The sequence below is a fragment of the Protopterus annectens genome, chromosome 8.part0, assembly GCF_019279795.1.
Source record: "Protopterus annectens isolate FY-2018-M chromosome 8.part0, PAN1.0, whole genome shotgun sequence".
NCBI classification, from domain to species: domain Eukaryota; kingdom Metazoa; phylum Chordata; order Ceratodontiformes; family Protopteridae; genus Protopterus; species Protopterus annectens.
Window position 1 is genome coordinate 594,232,478 of NC_056741.1, and position 16,683 is coordinate 594,249,160.

The 16,683-nt window shown below is 43.6% G+C and overlaps 1 protein-coding gene across 1 annotated transcript in view; it reads right to left on the reverse strand.

Moving 5' to 3' along the window:
* The window catches only part of HUWE1 (HECT, UBA and WWE domain containing E3 ubiquitin protein ligase 1), a gene marked incomplete in the record, with an annotated part of 5,008,559 nt that overhangs the window by 1,843,706 nt on the left and 3,148,170 nt on the right, over positions 1 to 16,683 (reverse strand). Inside the window, 1 exon segment of the mRNA XM_044079288.1 lies at positions 3,869 to 4,080. Coding sequence (XP_043935223.1) covers positions 3,869 to 4,080 — 212 coding nt within the window.

Here is a 16,683-nt window from a genome sequence, read left to right on the forward strand (position 1 = left end):
TGGAATGGAGACCTGGGGTTTCTGCTACGTCTGGGCTTGGCTTGATAAAACCTTGAAGAGGCTGGAAAGGACCAATTCTTAGAGGGCCAGTGCCTACTAAATCTAGGAGGCTGAACTTGCAGGAAATCTTTTAACAGTTTGCATAGATTTAGCTTTATCTTCCATCCTTTTAAGAACTTCCTCAGCTTTGCTGCCCAACAGGCGGTCCTGATTTAAGGGAGCATCCAACAATTTAGCTTTAACATGATCAGGTAAAGATTGCTCCTTAAGCCAAGCATGCCTTATGAGCACAGAACCAGTAACAGCAGCCCTGCAAGAGGCCTCTAAAGAATAAAATCCACATTGCAAAGTATGTTTTCCAACCTGTTCAGCAGAATGCATTACCATCCTGTAATTCTTTATTTTCTGCAGTCAGGAATCAACATCATTTTCTGTTTAAGCAATCCAATAACATGTTGTCTATACTTTAACATATGAAACTGGCAGTTTAAAGCCCTAATGGCCAAGGTTGCAGAAGTGTAAACCTTCTTACCCCATCTATCCAACGCCCTGGATTCTCTATCAGAAGGGGTAGGATTTTTAGCAGTAGAAGCCTTAATGCCCTTGGGTCCCTGTGAAATAGTCTCTGGATCTGCAATAGGATTTTTAAAAAGGAACTTGTGTGAATCAGGAACCCTGTAATATCTGTCAGGTTTTCTGGGAGCAGGAGGCAAGGAATCAGTGGTCAAGCTAAATTCCAAAAAAGCATCAACAATGTCTAGTACTGGAGGAATAGCTAGACGCCTACACTGAGGCAGGATTAAGAAATCCCTAAGCCTCTTTTTTGAATCAGAAAAATCCTGGCTTTCCCAGTGGAAATGTTCCCTTAGAATATGTAAACTTTCACCAAAAGAAAAATCCACTGGAGGGGAAGCAGAGGGAATAGAGTACTCTGCATCAGAATCCTCATAAGTAGATATGGGCAAAGCCAGATCATCAGAAGAATCAGAAAAATTGGAATCCTGGTCAGAAGATTCATAAACAACTTCAGTCCTAGGTCTATTAGAAGGGGGAGGCTGGCTTCCCCTGACAAGAGTTATAAGATCTTCAGCCATTATCATTTGTTTTTTAGGCATAGCAGCTTGAGCATGCGGCCTGGGAGTCGGTTTTCTACACATGGTTCGAGATTTACGCCTAAAAGAATAAGGAGGCGTCGGTTTAATATGCAAGTCCGTAGGCCTGAACACACCCCCAGAAACCGGTGCCTGCACAACGGCTCCGGACCCATCCAAGGCAGAGACATTTGCAGGTTACATAGTTGAAGCATCTCGCAGCATACCGGATGGACTTTGAATGGGTCTCAGTAGAGGCCTGCGAATCAGAAGTAGCAGATATCAGGGGCTGCGAAAGTACCTCACTGAGTACCAGCGAACTGGCGACTAGCATAGGAGAAGCGTTGTAACTAGAAAACGAAAATTTCAGGAGTCGGCCAACCGGCACTTGCTAACTGCTTCTACTTTGGGCACCGCATGGCAAGAAAGACTGATGTAATGGTTTCGGCTGCATGTTTTATACCCCTGATGACCTGACGTCATAGAAGAAGGGACAGCAGGACCCAAGACTTTGTTAATCAGGCCGACTGAGGGCTACTGCAAGCAGCTAACCCAAAATTGATGGCTGCAACAGTAAAACACGAAGAACGACTGAAATTTCATGGGTGACAGGTGAAGACAGCCTCTGGCAAAGCATCGAGATCCATCAACCATATCATCCCATGCTAACAGGAACTAGATACCCTTGGAGTGACACAAAAGCTAAGCCAATTGTTGAAGTCAATCATCTTTTGTTTGTACTACGGCATCATCCTTGGTGAGGGTAGACTGCTGCTTAAGGCTAGGGACATACCTGCCTGGGACACAATCACAGATCTCAGTCATGTCTCTTTTTATATAGCCCAGAGAGATGCATCTCAAGTCGTTCACACCAATGCAGACTATGACAGAGTCATAACAGTACTTGTTGTTGAGAGACTTGAGTGCATATGTGATGTTACGGATCCTGGCACTAGACAGCCAGCCAGCCATGACCTTTTCCATATCCAACCTGGTGAGTGGCACATGTGTGTGTCTCACGAGAGAATCACCTATGACTAGGACATCTGGTTTTGTGTTTCACCATAAGGGCTTATATGGTGAAACACTGGTGCATGTGCCTTTATGTGAACAGTGGTTAACTGCAAGTGTACTATGTGAAGTGTGCTTGCATTTGGGAGGCCTCTGAGCTTTGGGTAAGTTTCCAAAGAGGACCTCCGCATATGTAGGGTTGTGTGTTGTTTGCGTGTGTGGTGAGATGTCTGTGCTAACAACCTGCTCAGTGCAGGATATACTGACTGGTGAGCGAGAGAGCCTAGATTCTACGTTTTTTATATAGATGCATCTCTCACATGTTGAAGTAGTGTGTCTTAAAAGAAGTGGGTTATCAGTGTGCATGAGGCAATTGCTCCATTGCCTTAAAATGCCTAAGTCGACCAGACAGGCAGGAGAAATGGTGGAAAATTGTCTTAAATAGTGCTAGATAATAGGTGTGGCCAGTAACAGGGATTGACCAGAAATTACCAGTTGGGGATGCTGTGGGAGACTAGACTACTAGTGCTGGTGAGCAGGACTAGTGTGGATACCTCAGAGGCTCTACTGGTTGGTACACCAGAAAATGAGGCATAACCAAAAAAAACTGTTAGAGCACAGACCACAACTAAGATAAAATTAAGTGAGCAGAAGCTTTGCTTCTACAATGCCAACAGTAATAACCGAAAATGTGAGTTACTGCGTGGCAGTGTGTAACCATGGAGCTTAAGTAACAAATGAGAGAAGGCAAAATGAAACAAAGTAACCAATACCAAAGCTATACAGAGATACCAGTAACCAGCAATCACATTAATCCAAACTGCCCACTGCTGCCACGAGGGTACAGGGGGCCTCTCCAATCAAGATTTCCTGGTTTAGTGTTAAAAATTTACAAATAGAACTAGATTCAACAGGTCAGAATTTAGTCTACACTACAGAGATAAGAAGTGCAACAAGCAAATAAGTTGAGCAGTTTAAAAATACAACTGAATACTGAAGCAGTAAAAATGCAGCAATTAAATATTAAAACAATTAAAAAATACATATAAGTAATGCAGTGACAGCAATGCAAACAATCAGTTGAGATAGCAACTCAGCATTCTAAGAACCATGCAAAATTTTTTTCTAGCATTCTGTACAGTACAGAATGTAACCAAACTATCTGGAGCTGTGCTGTGATTTCAAAGTGCATTAACCATAACCCATGTCCCATATCAGGGATTTAAATAATACATAATCCTTTAAAACTGCAGTTAGTTTTTCTAAGCCTATTAGCAAAACTAAAGCAGAAATCAGAAAATATACTTCACTGAAAAAAAAAATTAACAAAGAACAACACACAGCCATTCCGTTAAACTTATTATGAACAGTGCTGATGGCTGAATTTAGCTCTACCAGCTGACTTAAGGCAATGCTGCAGAATTAACTAATATGGGGGTCAACATTACAATCCACAAAGTGGGAAGAGACATGGGTAGGGAAGGTAATGCAAGTCTTATAAAGTAACTTGGGTAGTACAGACTTCAGTACGGTGGCAGGGACCATCTTGTCAAACAACTGATATTTAAAAGTTCCAGTCAGAAACCTATAAGGAAACAAAATGCTCAGAAATGCCGGAGCCCTTAGAGAAAATGAATAAAGCTTGAAAGTAGTACATGTAACCATGCTACAAGTGGCTCGGAAAAATAACACAATGAATGATTAAATTTGCAACGGCTGAAAAACAAAAAAGTGAACAGTGATTTCTTAAATCAATCAAGTTTTACCTTGCATGCTTCTCTGTGCTCTCTGTCATAGCTAGGGCTCTCCCCAGAGCGGCCTTCACTTCATTAACGAGAGAGACCTGGGCCTCAGTGCCACTTCCTGCTGCTGCCAAACTGGCAAGAAAGAGCCTTGCCAGTGCTGGAGTATCCTTATCTTCTGAATTCTGGGTATGAGGAAGGAGATGGTCCAGCACAAATGCTAACACACTACAGTCCTACAACAAAAAAAAAAATAGAGAGGAAAAAAAATTTTTCTGACTATTTACTATCAGAACAAAATAAAAAGTACAGTTGTGCAAGAACTTGTCATAACAGCAGATGTTCTACTGATCACTGCTGGAGTATTCCAAACAACTGAGTTATCTCACCAAATAACCTTGACATCAGGATGGGGTAACAATGCCAAAATCTTCCATACAGCCATACGGCTGATATATGACCCAAGCCCACAGCCATAAGGATACATGAGAGGACATACGAGTGCAACTGCTCCAACCATCTCAAAGCCAATATTCCTGTAGAGGCCTAAGAAAAGAAAAAAATGGTCGGATAAGAGAGGAGAGACAAAGACAGTCAACCTCCTTGGTCAATCTGTAAAAGTAAAGAAGAATTCATGTAGTGGGGGGGGGGGGTAGTGTAATAGTGATCAGGACATCTACTCTTATGGTAAATTCTTAAACAGCAGCACTATGTCCTTAGAACACTACTGCAGTATTACAAACTAAACTGCTCCACACCGGAAGTATATCCCTCATTGGTGAGATCTGATCATAAACTAATCTCACTGGAAATCCACATCCCGCCCCCACCCCAAACAAAAAAGACCACAGTGAAGAACTTCTCTAAAGCAAACTTCACACTACTCAAGACTGGTGTGGTATCCTTCAAGGCCCCTGAGCCAGTGGAAACCACAACCCAAGCTGCGGAAGCCCTTACAAATGCCTTCTATGAACACCTCCAGGACTGCATGGATCAGGCAATCCCAAATAAAACCAAGACTCTTTCCACAAAGGGCAAACGTCCAGTCTGGTGGACCCCAGCCATTAACAAACTTTACAATAAGAGGAGAAAGCTATTACATGATAGAACAAAATCCATAAAAGGGAAGTCACCCCTGATCATTATTAGTAAAAAAAATACGAGCACTCATAAAATCAACTAAGGCCAATTTTGAGAGAAAAATTGCCATGGATTCAAAGGACAATACATAAGGCCTTTTTCAGCTATGTTAGGAACCTGGGTGGAAACTCTCAGATATGCTCAGAATTAGTCCAAAATGATACAAAAATCACTGAACCCACAGACATTGCCAACATACTGGTAGACAGGTTCAGTGCAAACTTCACCCCCCTCTCCCCCCCCCTAAAGGAGAGATAACTATCCCAGCGGAGTGTAGCCTCCCAGACATCTCAAATGTGCAGGTGAAAGCTGCTCTCTGTAAAGCTAAAAACACAGCATTAATGGGACCGGATTGGTGTCCCCGGCTGTGTGCTACACGAGCTAAATGAGGAATTAAACCCGCACATAAGGCAGCTGTTTAATCTCAGCCTTACCACAGGATACGTGCCCAAGGAGTGGCGTACGGCAACTGTGGTCCCACTCCACAAAGGCGGTGCCTCTACGGACCCTGGTAATTACCGCCCCATAAGCTTAACAAGTCTAGTCTGCAAAGCTATGGAGAGGATCATAATGGAGCTCATAAACAAAGATATAGGGGACTTGCAGACATTGGACCCGACCCAGTTTGGCTTCGTCAAGGGCAGACCAAGCCTTCTGAACTTGGTCGACTTCTTCGAAACAGTCACCAAGGCCATTGATGAGGGAAAGGCAGTCCATACAGCCTACCTTGACCTTGCAAAGGCTTTCGACACAATACCCCACTCGGGTATTGTAGAAAAACTTACCAGCTTAAATGTAAACCCATATGTCACAAGATGGGTTGCAAACTGGCTTAAGGACAGAACCCACAGGGTTAGAGTTGCTGGCGCTATGTCAGACTCCAAGCCGGTCACAAGTGGTGTCCCACAGGGCTCGGTCCTTGGCCCCTATTGTTCGGCATCTACTTCTCAGAAGTACAGGCCAACATGGGAGGACTTTGGCTGACAAAGTTTGCAGACGACTGCAAACTGGGCCATAGTGGAAAGTGCATCGGACACGGATATCCTTCAGAAGGGACTCACGGAAACAGATAGCTGGTGCCAGAGCCATGGCCTGAAGTTAAACGCCAAAAATGTATAGTCATACCCTTCGGGAAAAACAAGGTAACCCCAAGCTACCATATAGGTGGCAATCCACTAAGCACAGAACAGGTTATCAGGGACCTGGGGACCCAGGTTGACAGTGGCCTTTCTTTTGACACTCACGTTGCTAAAGTGGTTAGAAAGACCTTCTACATTGCCCACCTGATCATGAAGGGATTCACATCCAGATCTAGTGAGGTCATTGTTCCTCTGTACTCTTCACTTATCAGACCAATGATAGAGTACAATGCCCCATTCGGGATGTATCTCACCCGACATCTGCAGCAATTGGAGAGACCCCAAAAGTTCCTCACCAAAAGGATAAAGGGACTCCAAAATCTGTCATATGCTGCCAGATTGAAGAAACTCCAGCTCTATTCAGTCGCATACCGTCTGCTCAGAGGTGACATGTGCCTGACGTACAAGGCCATGTCCAACCCGGAATTAATGGACATGCTCCACCTCAAAAAATCCAAATCCACCAAAACCACTAGAGCAAGCGACTTAAACCTTAGCACGGATATAAATAGGACGTGCTGGAGGGATATATTTATCACTCAGAGACTCCCTATGCTGTGGAATAAAATCCCGGTCCATGTGAGGCAGAGCACCTCGCTAGCTCTGTTCAAGAGAAATCTTGACCTGTGGATGGGAGATCGTAGGTTTACCCCGGGAATCATCTCATTGTCACTGCTGGACAGAGGCACAACAAACTAATGGGCACAGTATTTTTTCATATAAGGGGTGGAGTAAGCCACAAAACTTTGGGCTAGGCTTATAAATGCCTTAGGGCAGATAGCCTAGTATAAAGCAATGAAATTCCTGATGCTTATGAGGAGTAAATGGTTGAATGAGAAATAGGAGCTATGACCAGCAGCCCAGAGATGGCTGACCAAGCAAGTGCACCCCTGGATTCAGAAAAAACATCCACTCTATAATGTTTGGTAAAGAAATGCACCAAAGAACAAGTAATTGCTTCTAGAAATATTCTACAGTCAATCTCCTTGTAAAAGCCTTCAGATGAGGCCACTGCTAAAGTAAAAAGCGCCTTTGCTGAAAAAGATTGCAACTTGCCACGCTGAGTGAAGCAAAAAGTGAAGGAATTAGAAACCCATTTAGCAAGTTTGCTTAGAAACTGGGTTCCCTAGCTTGGGATTCTGGAAAGAGAAACAGCTGGTCTGACCTGCAGATTATCTTTTGTCCTACAACAATCTAAGTTGTTTACAAACATGAAGAAAATGTAGAATCCCTTTCTCCCTTGTTTTAGGGATTATGGAAGAAAGGGAGCAAAATGATGACCTGATTGAAAGACAGCTTGTCCCTCAAAGACGCACTATCCTTGTGAAAAATAAGGAAGGGAGAGGCTGCCAAAAGGGCCTGTAGTTAGGAGGGTCATCTGGCAGAGCTAATAGCTACCAGAAGAGTGTATTTCAATTACAGGATGTGAGAAAGGCAGAAGCTGCTAGTCCAAATGGAGAAGACAGTTTTTCCATCACAAAACTGAGATCCCAAGCAGGCAGGATAGCTTTTCTACTTGTGTAAGATCTTACTATAACAGATTGTCCTACTGATCACGGTTAGGATATTCTTAACATATGGGTTTTCATCTGCTGACGTCTGGCCAGGGAACCAAAGCTTTACCTTCTCTGGTTGTTATGTCCGACGTGGGACCTCAGCTTGTATGGACTGGGGTAGACAGTCAGGCATATGCACGAGAACCTCAGACTATCTCTAAGCTGACAGCCTGAAGACTACTGAGAGAGGAAACTTGTCAGCTAAGAGGGGTGCAGCTCAAACAGGTAAGGAAACTTACCCAATACCAGTACACAGGTGATAGCTTACAACTGAGGAGAAAAGTAATCTTGGAGCAGAGGAAGAGAAGAGAAAACGCGAAAGGAATATTCCAACAGTTATCAGCAGGACATCTACTGTTAGGGCAAGTTCTTACAGAACTGTACTATGTCCAGGTTGAAATTGATGTTACAGTATTCTTAACATATGGGTGACACCCAGATCAGAGTGAGGTAGAGAAAAGGGAGGTTTGGCTAATGGGAGGAAGAGCTGTCCGGGAGACCAGACAAGGACAGACCAAGCAAAGGCAGCCCTAGATCCAGAAAATGATTCAATCTTTTAATGTTTTGTGAAGGTGTGCACATAAGACAAGGCGGCACTTTCCAGGATGGACCTGGCATTTACTGCCTGAGCAGAAAGTGCTTTTGGGTAAGAAGGCAATGATTTACCATATTGTGTGTATCAGAAAGATGGTTTTTGATACCCATGATGCAATAGTTTTCTTAGCGATGGGCAGGTCCAGTTTGGAATCCATGAATGAAACAAATAGCTGTTCAGTTTTTCTAACAGATTTTGTTTTGTTCAAGTAGAACCTCAGCTGCCTGTGAATGACAGGAAAGCCTGCATGAGTTTGGTGTTTAGTCTGCACCCCAAGAAAACTAGTTCTTGGGGTGGTGTCAGAGCCTTCTTTAGGCTGACTGAGTAACAGAGGATGAGGAGCAGGGGCAGAATGAAGTTGAGATGAGTCAAAAGTATCTGCTTATAAGATGCCTGTACTAGCAAGTTGTGCAAATAAGGGAATATCTAGAATTCCTGAGTTCAGCAGTAAGGTATGACAGGGGGTAAGACAATTAGCGAAAACTCTGGGGGATGTAAAAAGTCCAAAAGGCATAGCAGAGAAGTGAAAGTGTGATAAGACAGAAAAAAAACTCAAATTTCCTGTAAGCAGGGTGATTAGGAATATGGAAATGCTCATCTTTTAGGTCCAGAGACAACAGGAAGTCTTGAGGCAGAATGATTGGTAGAATCTGTAGGGACATCTTGAAAAAAAATGTTGAGAGTTGAGAAATCCAGTCTCCTTTTCTTTGGATGAGGAATAGTCTGAAATACAACCCTTTTACCACATATTGCAGAGGCAATGGCTCTTGTGCATTGCTAGAGCAAGGTTTGAATGATGAAATTGAGCAACTGTATCAGACTGCAAAGGAGGAGAACGGATGCCAGTGAATGGAGAAACTTCTTTTCAAATCATTCTGTACCCATTTTAAATGATGGAGAGAGTCCATTTATCTGACGTGATGAATAGCCAGTTTTTTTTAGGGATGAAGGGAGCCTTTTGGATAGGGGCAAGAATGGACGATGACGACAGAGAACAGTAATGCAGATTTCTCTGGGTAAGGACCCACCATCTTCCCCAAATATTTGTTGAGGCTTCAGGGTGGTGGGTGGAGATCAAGAATGCAACCAAATAGCAAGGGCTTATGGGGTGTAGACAATTGACAATGCAGTGACATGAGGCATACTTGAAACTCCATGGTTGCTTCATGCCTCCTCCTTGGAAGCACTTGGAAGCTCCCCACCCACTGCTCCAACGACAGGTATTTTGAAGTCTGGTGGAACATACACAAGCATATGGCATGGACCACAAAAAGCAAGGTCTTGGGAAAACTGAGTAGATTCTCCTGAGTCATCAAGCCAAGCTGGACTCATGGGGAGGGACTGGCCATAAGTCCTTAAGCCTGAATGCAACCACCAAGCTACAAGTCAGCCGACAAGGACAACAGGCAAAGCATACATTTTGAGATGCAACATAAAACAACATGGGAAGGTGCAAATTCTTTGGGCTCACTGTTATCCACTGAAGTGGAAGTTAAGAAAAAGATCATGTAGATAATGTCAAATGGAACTGGAACACTTTCTAAAAAGCACTTCACTCCAAAAGGAAGCATGCCACCTGTCCATTTCTCTGACTTATAGAAAGTGCTGTAGTGAAGAGAGCAAATTAAAAGACCACCCCAATGATCCCTCTGCTGGGAATTTTGAAATGCTACAATCCCATGGGAAGAAAGAAGCCAAGAGTTCTTTGTCTGCCTGAAATTAACAGTTGAACTGGTGGCACTAATGGCAATACTCAAATGCTTCTCTTCTGGGCAGTACATACACAATAAAAGCTATGGTCCTACAGGCACTGAAAGTGAGACATTTTCTATGACAGAAGTCATTGTGACCTAAATGTGGCAGCAGCAGCTGTAAAGAACTGTCAGGCTAAAAAGCCTGGCACACACTCCTAGTACGAGTCACAAAAGTAGGCATCAGAGAAGACCACCACAACCCTGGAGTTTGAGGGGAAAAATGAAGGATAAGGATTAACCACAAGATTTTTAGTTACATCCATAACCTCAAAGGTAAGGCCCACATTTGAGCTGAATTCGTAGTTAATAGTACTACATATACGGAACCTGTGGATATAGCAAACCTGCTGGCTGACAGGTTCAGTAAAAACTTCACTCACCTGTCCCTGCCACATATACCCCAAAGCATCACCAACACCTGTCCCCCACCTAATATCTACGAGGAACAGGTCTTAAATGCCTTCTCCAAGGCCAAAAACACAGCCTCTATGGGACCAGACATCTCGGGCTGTGTTCTACATGGGTTAGAATAGGAACTAGCATCACCGTTTGAGCACACTTCAATCAGAGCCCAAGCACCGGCTTCATCCCAGCAAAAAAGAAAACAGCTACTGTCATCCCTTTGCAAAAAGGGAGTGCATTCAAGGATCCCAGGAACTATAGAGCCATTAGCCTGACCAGCCTTATCCATAATGCCATAGAAAGAATCATCATGGACTTTAAAAAAGATACAGTAAAACTCCAAATGCAAGATCCCATCCAGTGTGGCTTTGACAAGGGGAGATCATGCCTGTTAAACCTGGTAGACTTCTTCGAGACAGTCACCAAAGCCCTAGACGAGGGCAAATCTGTGCATATGGCTTACCAAGACTTAGCAAAGGCCTTTAACACAATCCCCCACTCAGGCATCATTGAAAAACTCACCAAGCTGGATATCCCCTTCAGATATATTCCCCAATGGAAGAGAGAACAAATAATCTTGGTATGCACTGATTTTTATAAATTATTTGGAGAAACAATGCTAATTTCATGAACTTTAATCGTAGTTTGACTTAGGAATGGGGTCCATTCCCGTCATGGTATTAGAAACTCAAAATATTGGGAGAAATTAAAAAAACTGGATATCAACCCATATACTGTCAGGTGGGTTGCAAACTGGCTCAGTGACAGAACTCATACAGTCAAAATAGGGGACTCCAGCTCCTCCAATAGCCTCTTAACCAGTGGTGTGCCACAGGGATCAGTTCTAGACTCCTACTGTTCAGAATGTACTTCTCTGAAGAAGAGGCTAAATCTAAAGGACTGTAGCTGACAAAGTTTGCTGATGAATGCAGACCAGGAGCAATCACTGAAACCCCTAGCGATGTCAGCATCCTGCACAAAAGTCTTACACAGACAAATGACTACTGCCAAAGTCAAAGTCTTAAACTTAATGCAAAAAAATGCATCACCACCTCCTTCAGCAAGGCTGATGTTCATCTAAACTACATCAGTAGCAATACCGTAAGCACACGGTCAGTGGTGAGAGATCAGAGCACACAGGTTGACAGCAACCTTAACTATGATCAGTATGACTCCACAGTGGTAAGATGGACATTTTACATTGCTCAGCTCATAAGTAACGGCACTGTCCCCAACCCCCCGTACTCTTCCCTCATCAGGCCAATAACAGAGTACAATGCTCCTTTTGGTATGTTCCTTTCCAAACACCTGCAGCAACTGGAGAGACCACAAAGGTTCCTTACCAAAGAAAATTCACGGTCTTCAAGATATGTCTTGTGCAGATAGAATGAAATCATTGTCACTTTACTCTGTCATACAGACAGCTCAGAGGTGACCTAAGCCTTGCATGTACAGCAATCTCTAACCCAGCTTAAACAGAAATGCTGCACACTCACAAGTCAAACGGTACATGGATCACTCGCTCAAAGGACCTTAACCTGGTATGCGACATCAACAGAACATGCTGGAGAGAGAGAGTTTATCTCACAGAGGTTGCCCTATATTTGGAACAAGCTTCCTATTCATGTTAAACAAAGTCTTGGGTTGGCCCTATTTAAGGGCAATTTAAACAACTGGATGGGTAAGCTAAAATTCACCCTGAGGGTTCCAGCTGTGTCCCTCTTGGACAGGGGCAATAGGTGCTGATTTTAGTGTCTGCTTGAACCAGACACCCTTGGGAACATGGGTTGAGCTTGGCTAGGCTTGCAAAGGTCCTGGGGCCGTTAGCCTAGTAACCTCCTATGATCATCCGATCTTATGAAATGGAATACAATCCAATTGGAGGGTCCCAGGGTTCAGCTATACAGTCTCCTTGGTTTTGGCAGGCTTCTTAGTCTTGCTTCAATGCACCATATGCCACTGTCCCAAGCAGGTGTAAGCCACAGAAAATGAATGCAGCAAGTCCATGAAGCTTGCTAATGTCACTAGCAGCCTCCATAACTGGCCAATTCTTCTGCATCAATGAAACACCATCACTTGCTGCCTTCTCATATGACTAAACATTCTGAACACCAGCAGTGCTTCTTTCCCTGGACTTCTCCTGGCTCTATTTACTTAGACTCCACCCAGGATGCTCCTTGAAGGCCAATCCAGCCCAGTGGTCTCAAATATTACTGCTGACAAGCACTGTTATGAGGGATGAAGATTACAGGGGCAATGTTCTTCTATTTCCCCTCCTTATGTAGGCTATTGTCTCTAGACAGACATTCCCAAAAAATAAAAAAGCACCCTTTTTTTGGTCTTCTCATCTGATCTATAGAACAAAACTCAGCATCAAACAATGGAATGGAAAGCAAAAAGATGTGATAATGAAGAACACTGGACTGTGTGCAAGTGAAAATCCAAAATACCAGTGATGTGGTTAAGCAAAGTCCAGTGTTCTTCATTATCACCAGAAAATGTCATTGCAACAACATATGATAAAGGGAGCACTAGAGAATCCTGAAAGCCCAAAATCCTGAAAACACACAGGATAACAACACTTACTATATTCCAGCACAAGTACATACAGGAAGATAATGCTCAGAAGGAATGAAAAGCTTTTCACTTTTAGCATGGGAGCGCTACAGAATCCTAAAAGTTCAAAATCCTGAAAACACACAAGATACCAACACTTATTGTATTCCAGCACAAGTGCATACAGAAACAAATAAAACAAGCCATATTACTCTTCTCCAAGTATAAGCAGGGAGGCAAGCTCCCCTGCACCCCCCATGTGGAAGGCTGCACCCCCGACATCCCCTGCTACTTGAATATAACAACTCCAAGATTGCATTTCAGTACACAAAGTGCAAACTCAGAGTTGATATATTTGAGTAGCAGGGGGTGTGGTGGGCACAGCCCAACACATGAGGAGGTGAAAGGGGGCTTGCCCCCCTGCTTATACTTGGAGAAGAGTAATATGGTTTGTGTTTTGTTTCTGTATGCACTTGTGCTGGAATATAGTAAGTGTTGGTATCCTGTGTGTTTTCAAGATTTTGAACTTTCAGGATTCTGTAGCGCTCCCATGATAAAAGTGAAAAGCTTTTCATTCCTTCTGAAAGTACAGTTTTGTACCTACCATAAATGTAGATGTTCGAGTGTATACACTGCTGCAGTCATTACACTTAGGTTATCCTGCCGTCAGGCGGTTCCCCAGTCTGCTTGAGTTCCAAACTCTTGGTCCGCCGTCGGATGCTGTCACCAGTGCGACAGGGGTATACAAGATGCAGCCGATGCCATTTTCTTCAGTTTTTCTTGCCCCAGATGTTAGGTGCCCCCCAAATGGGTAGGCAATTCAAATTGCTAATAAAACATAGACAGAAAAAGCAAACAACTTTTAGTTAACAGCAAATACTCCCCATAGGCAGTAAAGGGTAGAAGATATAGGTACGTACGAGCAAGTAAGAGGGGAAGGAGGGAGGGTAACCTGGACTGCAGCAGTGTATACACTCAAACATCTACATTTATGGTAGGTACAAAACTGTACTATGTTCATCTTGTTACACTGCTGCAGTCATTACACTTGGGTAGAATCCCAAAGCTGAAGTAGGGTGGCTGGTTCTATAAGGCATTAGGTGTGGCTATAAGGCCCTGCAGCACAGCAGTGGCAAAGCCAGCTCTGGATTTAGAGTATAAAGGCAGATGGTAATGCTTGGAGAAGGTATGCACAGAACTCCATGTTGCTGCTTCCAAAATATCCTTGGTAGGCACTCCTCTGAGGTAGGCAGTTGAAGTGGCTGTTGCCCTGGTGGAGGGAGATCTAATGCTGCTAGGTATAGGATTCCCATGGTATGTGCAGCAGAAACGTATGCAATGTCCTATCCATTTTGAAATGGTCTGTTTTGAATTGGCTTTTCCCTGTGCTCCTGTAGCATATGCTACCAGTAATTGCTCAGATTTTCTGAAAGCTTTAGTTTTGTCCAAGTAGAAGCGTAACTGCCTGTGAATGTCCAAAGAATACAGTAGTCTCTCCCCTTTATTCTGTGGTTTTGGATAAAAAGTTGGCAAATGAATAGTTTGGTTTAGAGCCACACCTGAAACCACCTTTGGTATAAACATAGTGTTAGTTCTTAAGGACACCCTGTTCTGGTGGAAAATGAGGAAAGGTTCCACTGCCATTAGTGCCTGTAATTCTGAAACTCTTCAAGCTGATGTTATTGCCAGGAGCAGAGCAGTTTTCCAAGAAATATATTTTATTTCTGCTGTGTTAGCTGGCTCAAAGGGAGGCAAAGTTAATTTTTCCAAAACAAAGTTGAGGTCCCAAGTTGGAGTAGGTGCTCTACGGGGCAGTCTTATGTTTTTAGACCCTCTGAGGTACTGTTTTAGCAAAGGATTAGAGAAAATTGGTGGATCCGTGTTGTAATGAGCAGAGATGGCAGAGGCGTGGATCTTGATGGATGAAAGAGAGAGGCCTTTGTCCAGCATCTCAGTTAAATATTGTAGAATCTGAGGAATGTTTGAGACAAGAGGGTCAAGGCTGTGAGCCTGGTTCCTGGCACAGAATCTCTTCCATTTATCCGAATAGGCTTTCCTGGTTCTAGGCCTTCCGGCCTTCAGAATGACATCCACAACAGCTTTGGAGAGAGGCACTGCTTGCTTGACTAAGGAATTTTCCATGCAGATAGGTTTAAGGTCTTTAGCTGACTGTGAAATATCTGATTGTTGTGCTGAGTCAGATGATGTGGGATTTGATGCAATATCCAGGGTGGTTCTTGTGCTAAATTCTTTAAGATTGGGTACCAGTGCTGGCGTGGCCAGTCTGGAGCAATCAGGATCATCTTTGGCTCTTCTTGCCTGGCTTTTATGAGAACCTTTGGAAGGAGAGGTAGTGGAGGGAAAGCGTATACTTGTAGGTTTTTCCAGCGGAATGAGAGGACATCCACTTTCCATGCTTGTGGAAGGTAACTCCTTGTGCAGAATTTCTGTAGCTGGCAGTTCATTGGGGATGCAAACAGATCTCTGTCCGGGCTCCACCATTTCTGTGTTATCATTCTGAATATTTGTGGATTCAATTCCCATTCGTGGGGACCCATGATGCTTCTGCTTAAGTGGTCTGCCAGTGTGTTTTTCTCTCCTGGCAGGAATTGTGCTTGCAGATGAACTAGATATTTCAGAGCTGTGTTCCACAAGGTCATGGCTTGTCTGCAGAGGGGGTAGGTGTGAGTGCCCCCTTGCTTGTTTATGTACCACATAACTGTGGTGTTCTCTGTCTTTAGTAATAGTTGTCCTGGATGCAGCAGCTCCTTGAAAGCTATAAGGGCATTTTGTACAGCTAACATCTCTTTTTGATTGATGTGAAGATGCCTTTGTTCTGCTGGCCACTTGCCCTGAATACATTTTCCTGCCATGTGTGCTCTCCAGGCGTAATCCGATGCATCTGTTGTCAGTGTTTGCCTGGCTGTGGGTCGAGTAAAAGGCTGTCCCATGTTGAGGTGATGAGCTTGAGCCCACCATCGAAACTCCTGTTGAAGGCAAGGAATTAGTGGTATAACTGTTTCCAAACTTTGACAGTGTTGAGACCATACACTCTTTAGGTACCATTGTAGTTTCATCATATGCAGTCTGGCATATGTAATTAGTAGTATGCAAGATGCCATGCAACCAAAGGCCTGCAGAATTTTTCTTGCAGGGAGTTGGGTTTTTGTTGCCATTAATTGAAAGTATTGAGTCAGTTGTCCTTGCTTGTCTGGCATGAGATAAGCCATCTGGGACCGTGTGTTCAAGCTGGCACCCAGGAATATTATCTCTTGTGAGGGCATTAGTTTTGATTTATTTTTGTTTACTGTGTATCCCAGGCAACTTAACTTTTTTACAAATGCCAGATGCTCTAGAAGACTATCCTTGAAAGATCCAGAATGGGCCTCCAGGCTTTGTCCTTTCTAGGAACCAGAAAGAGTCTTGAATAAAATCCTTGTCCTTGCTCTTGTGGTGGTACCTCCTGGATAGCTCTCATTTCCATGAGTGCTGTAATTTGTTTTGGAGCCTCTGCCCACTGATTTGGTGGCAGATTTGGCATTCCTTTTAACCTTGGCAGAGTGTGAAAGTGGAACCTGTAACCTTGAGATACAATGTTGAGAACCCATTTGTCTTTGGTGATCCAATGCCAATTGTGATAGAAAAGTGCCAGTTTTCCTCCCAAGGGGGTTGCCAAGAGAGAGTTGTTTGGCAGCTG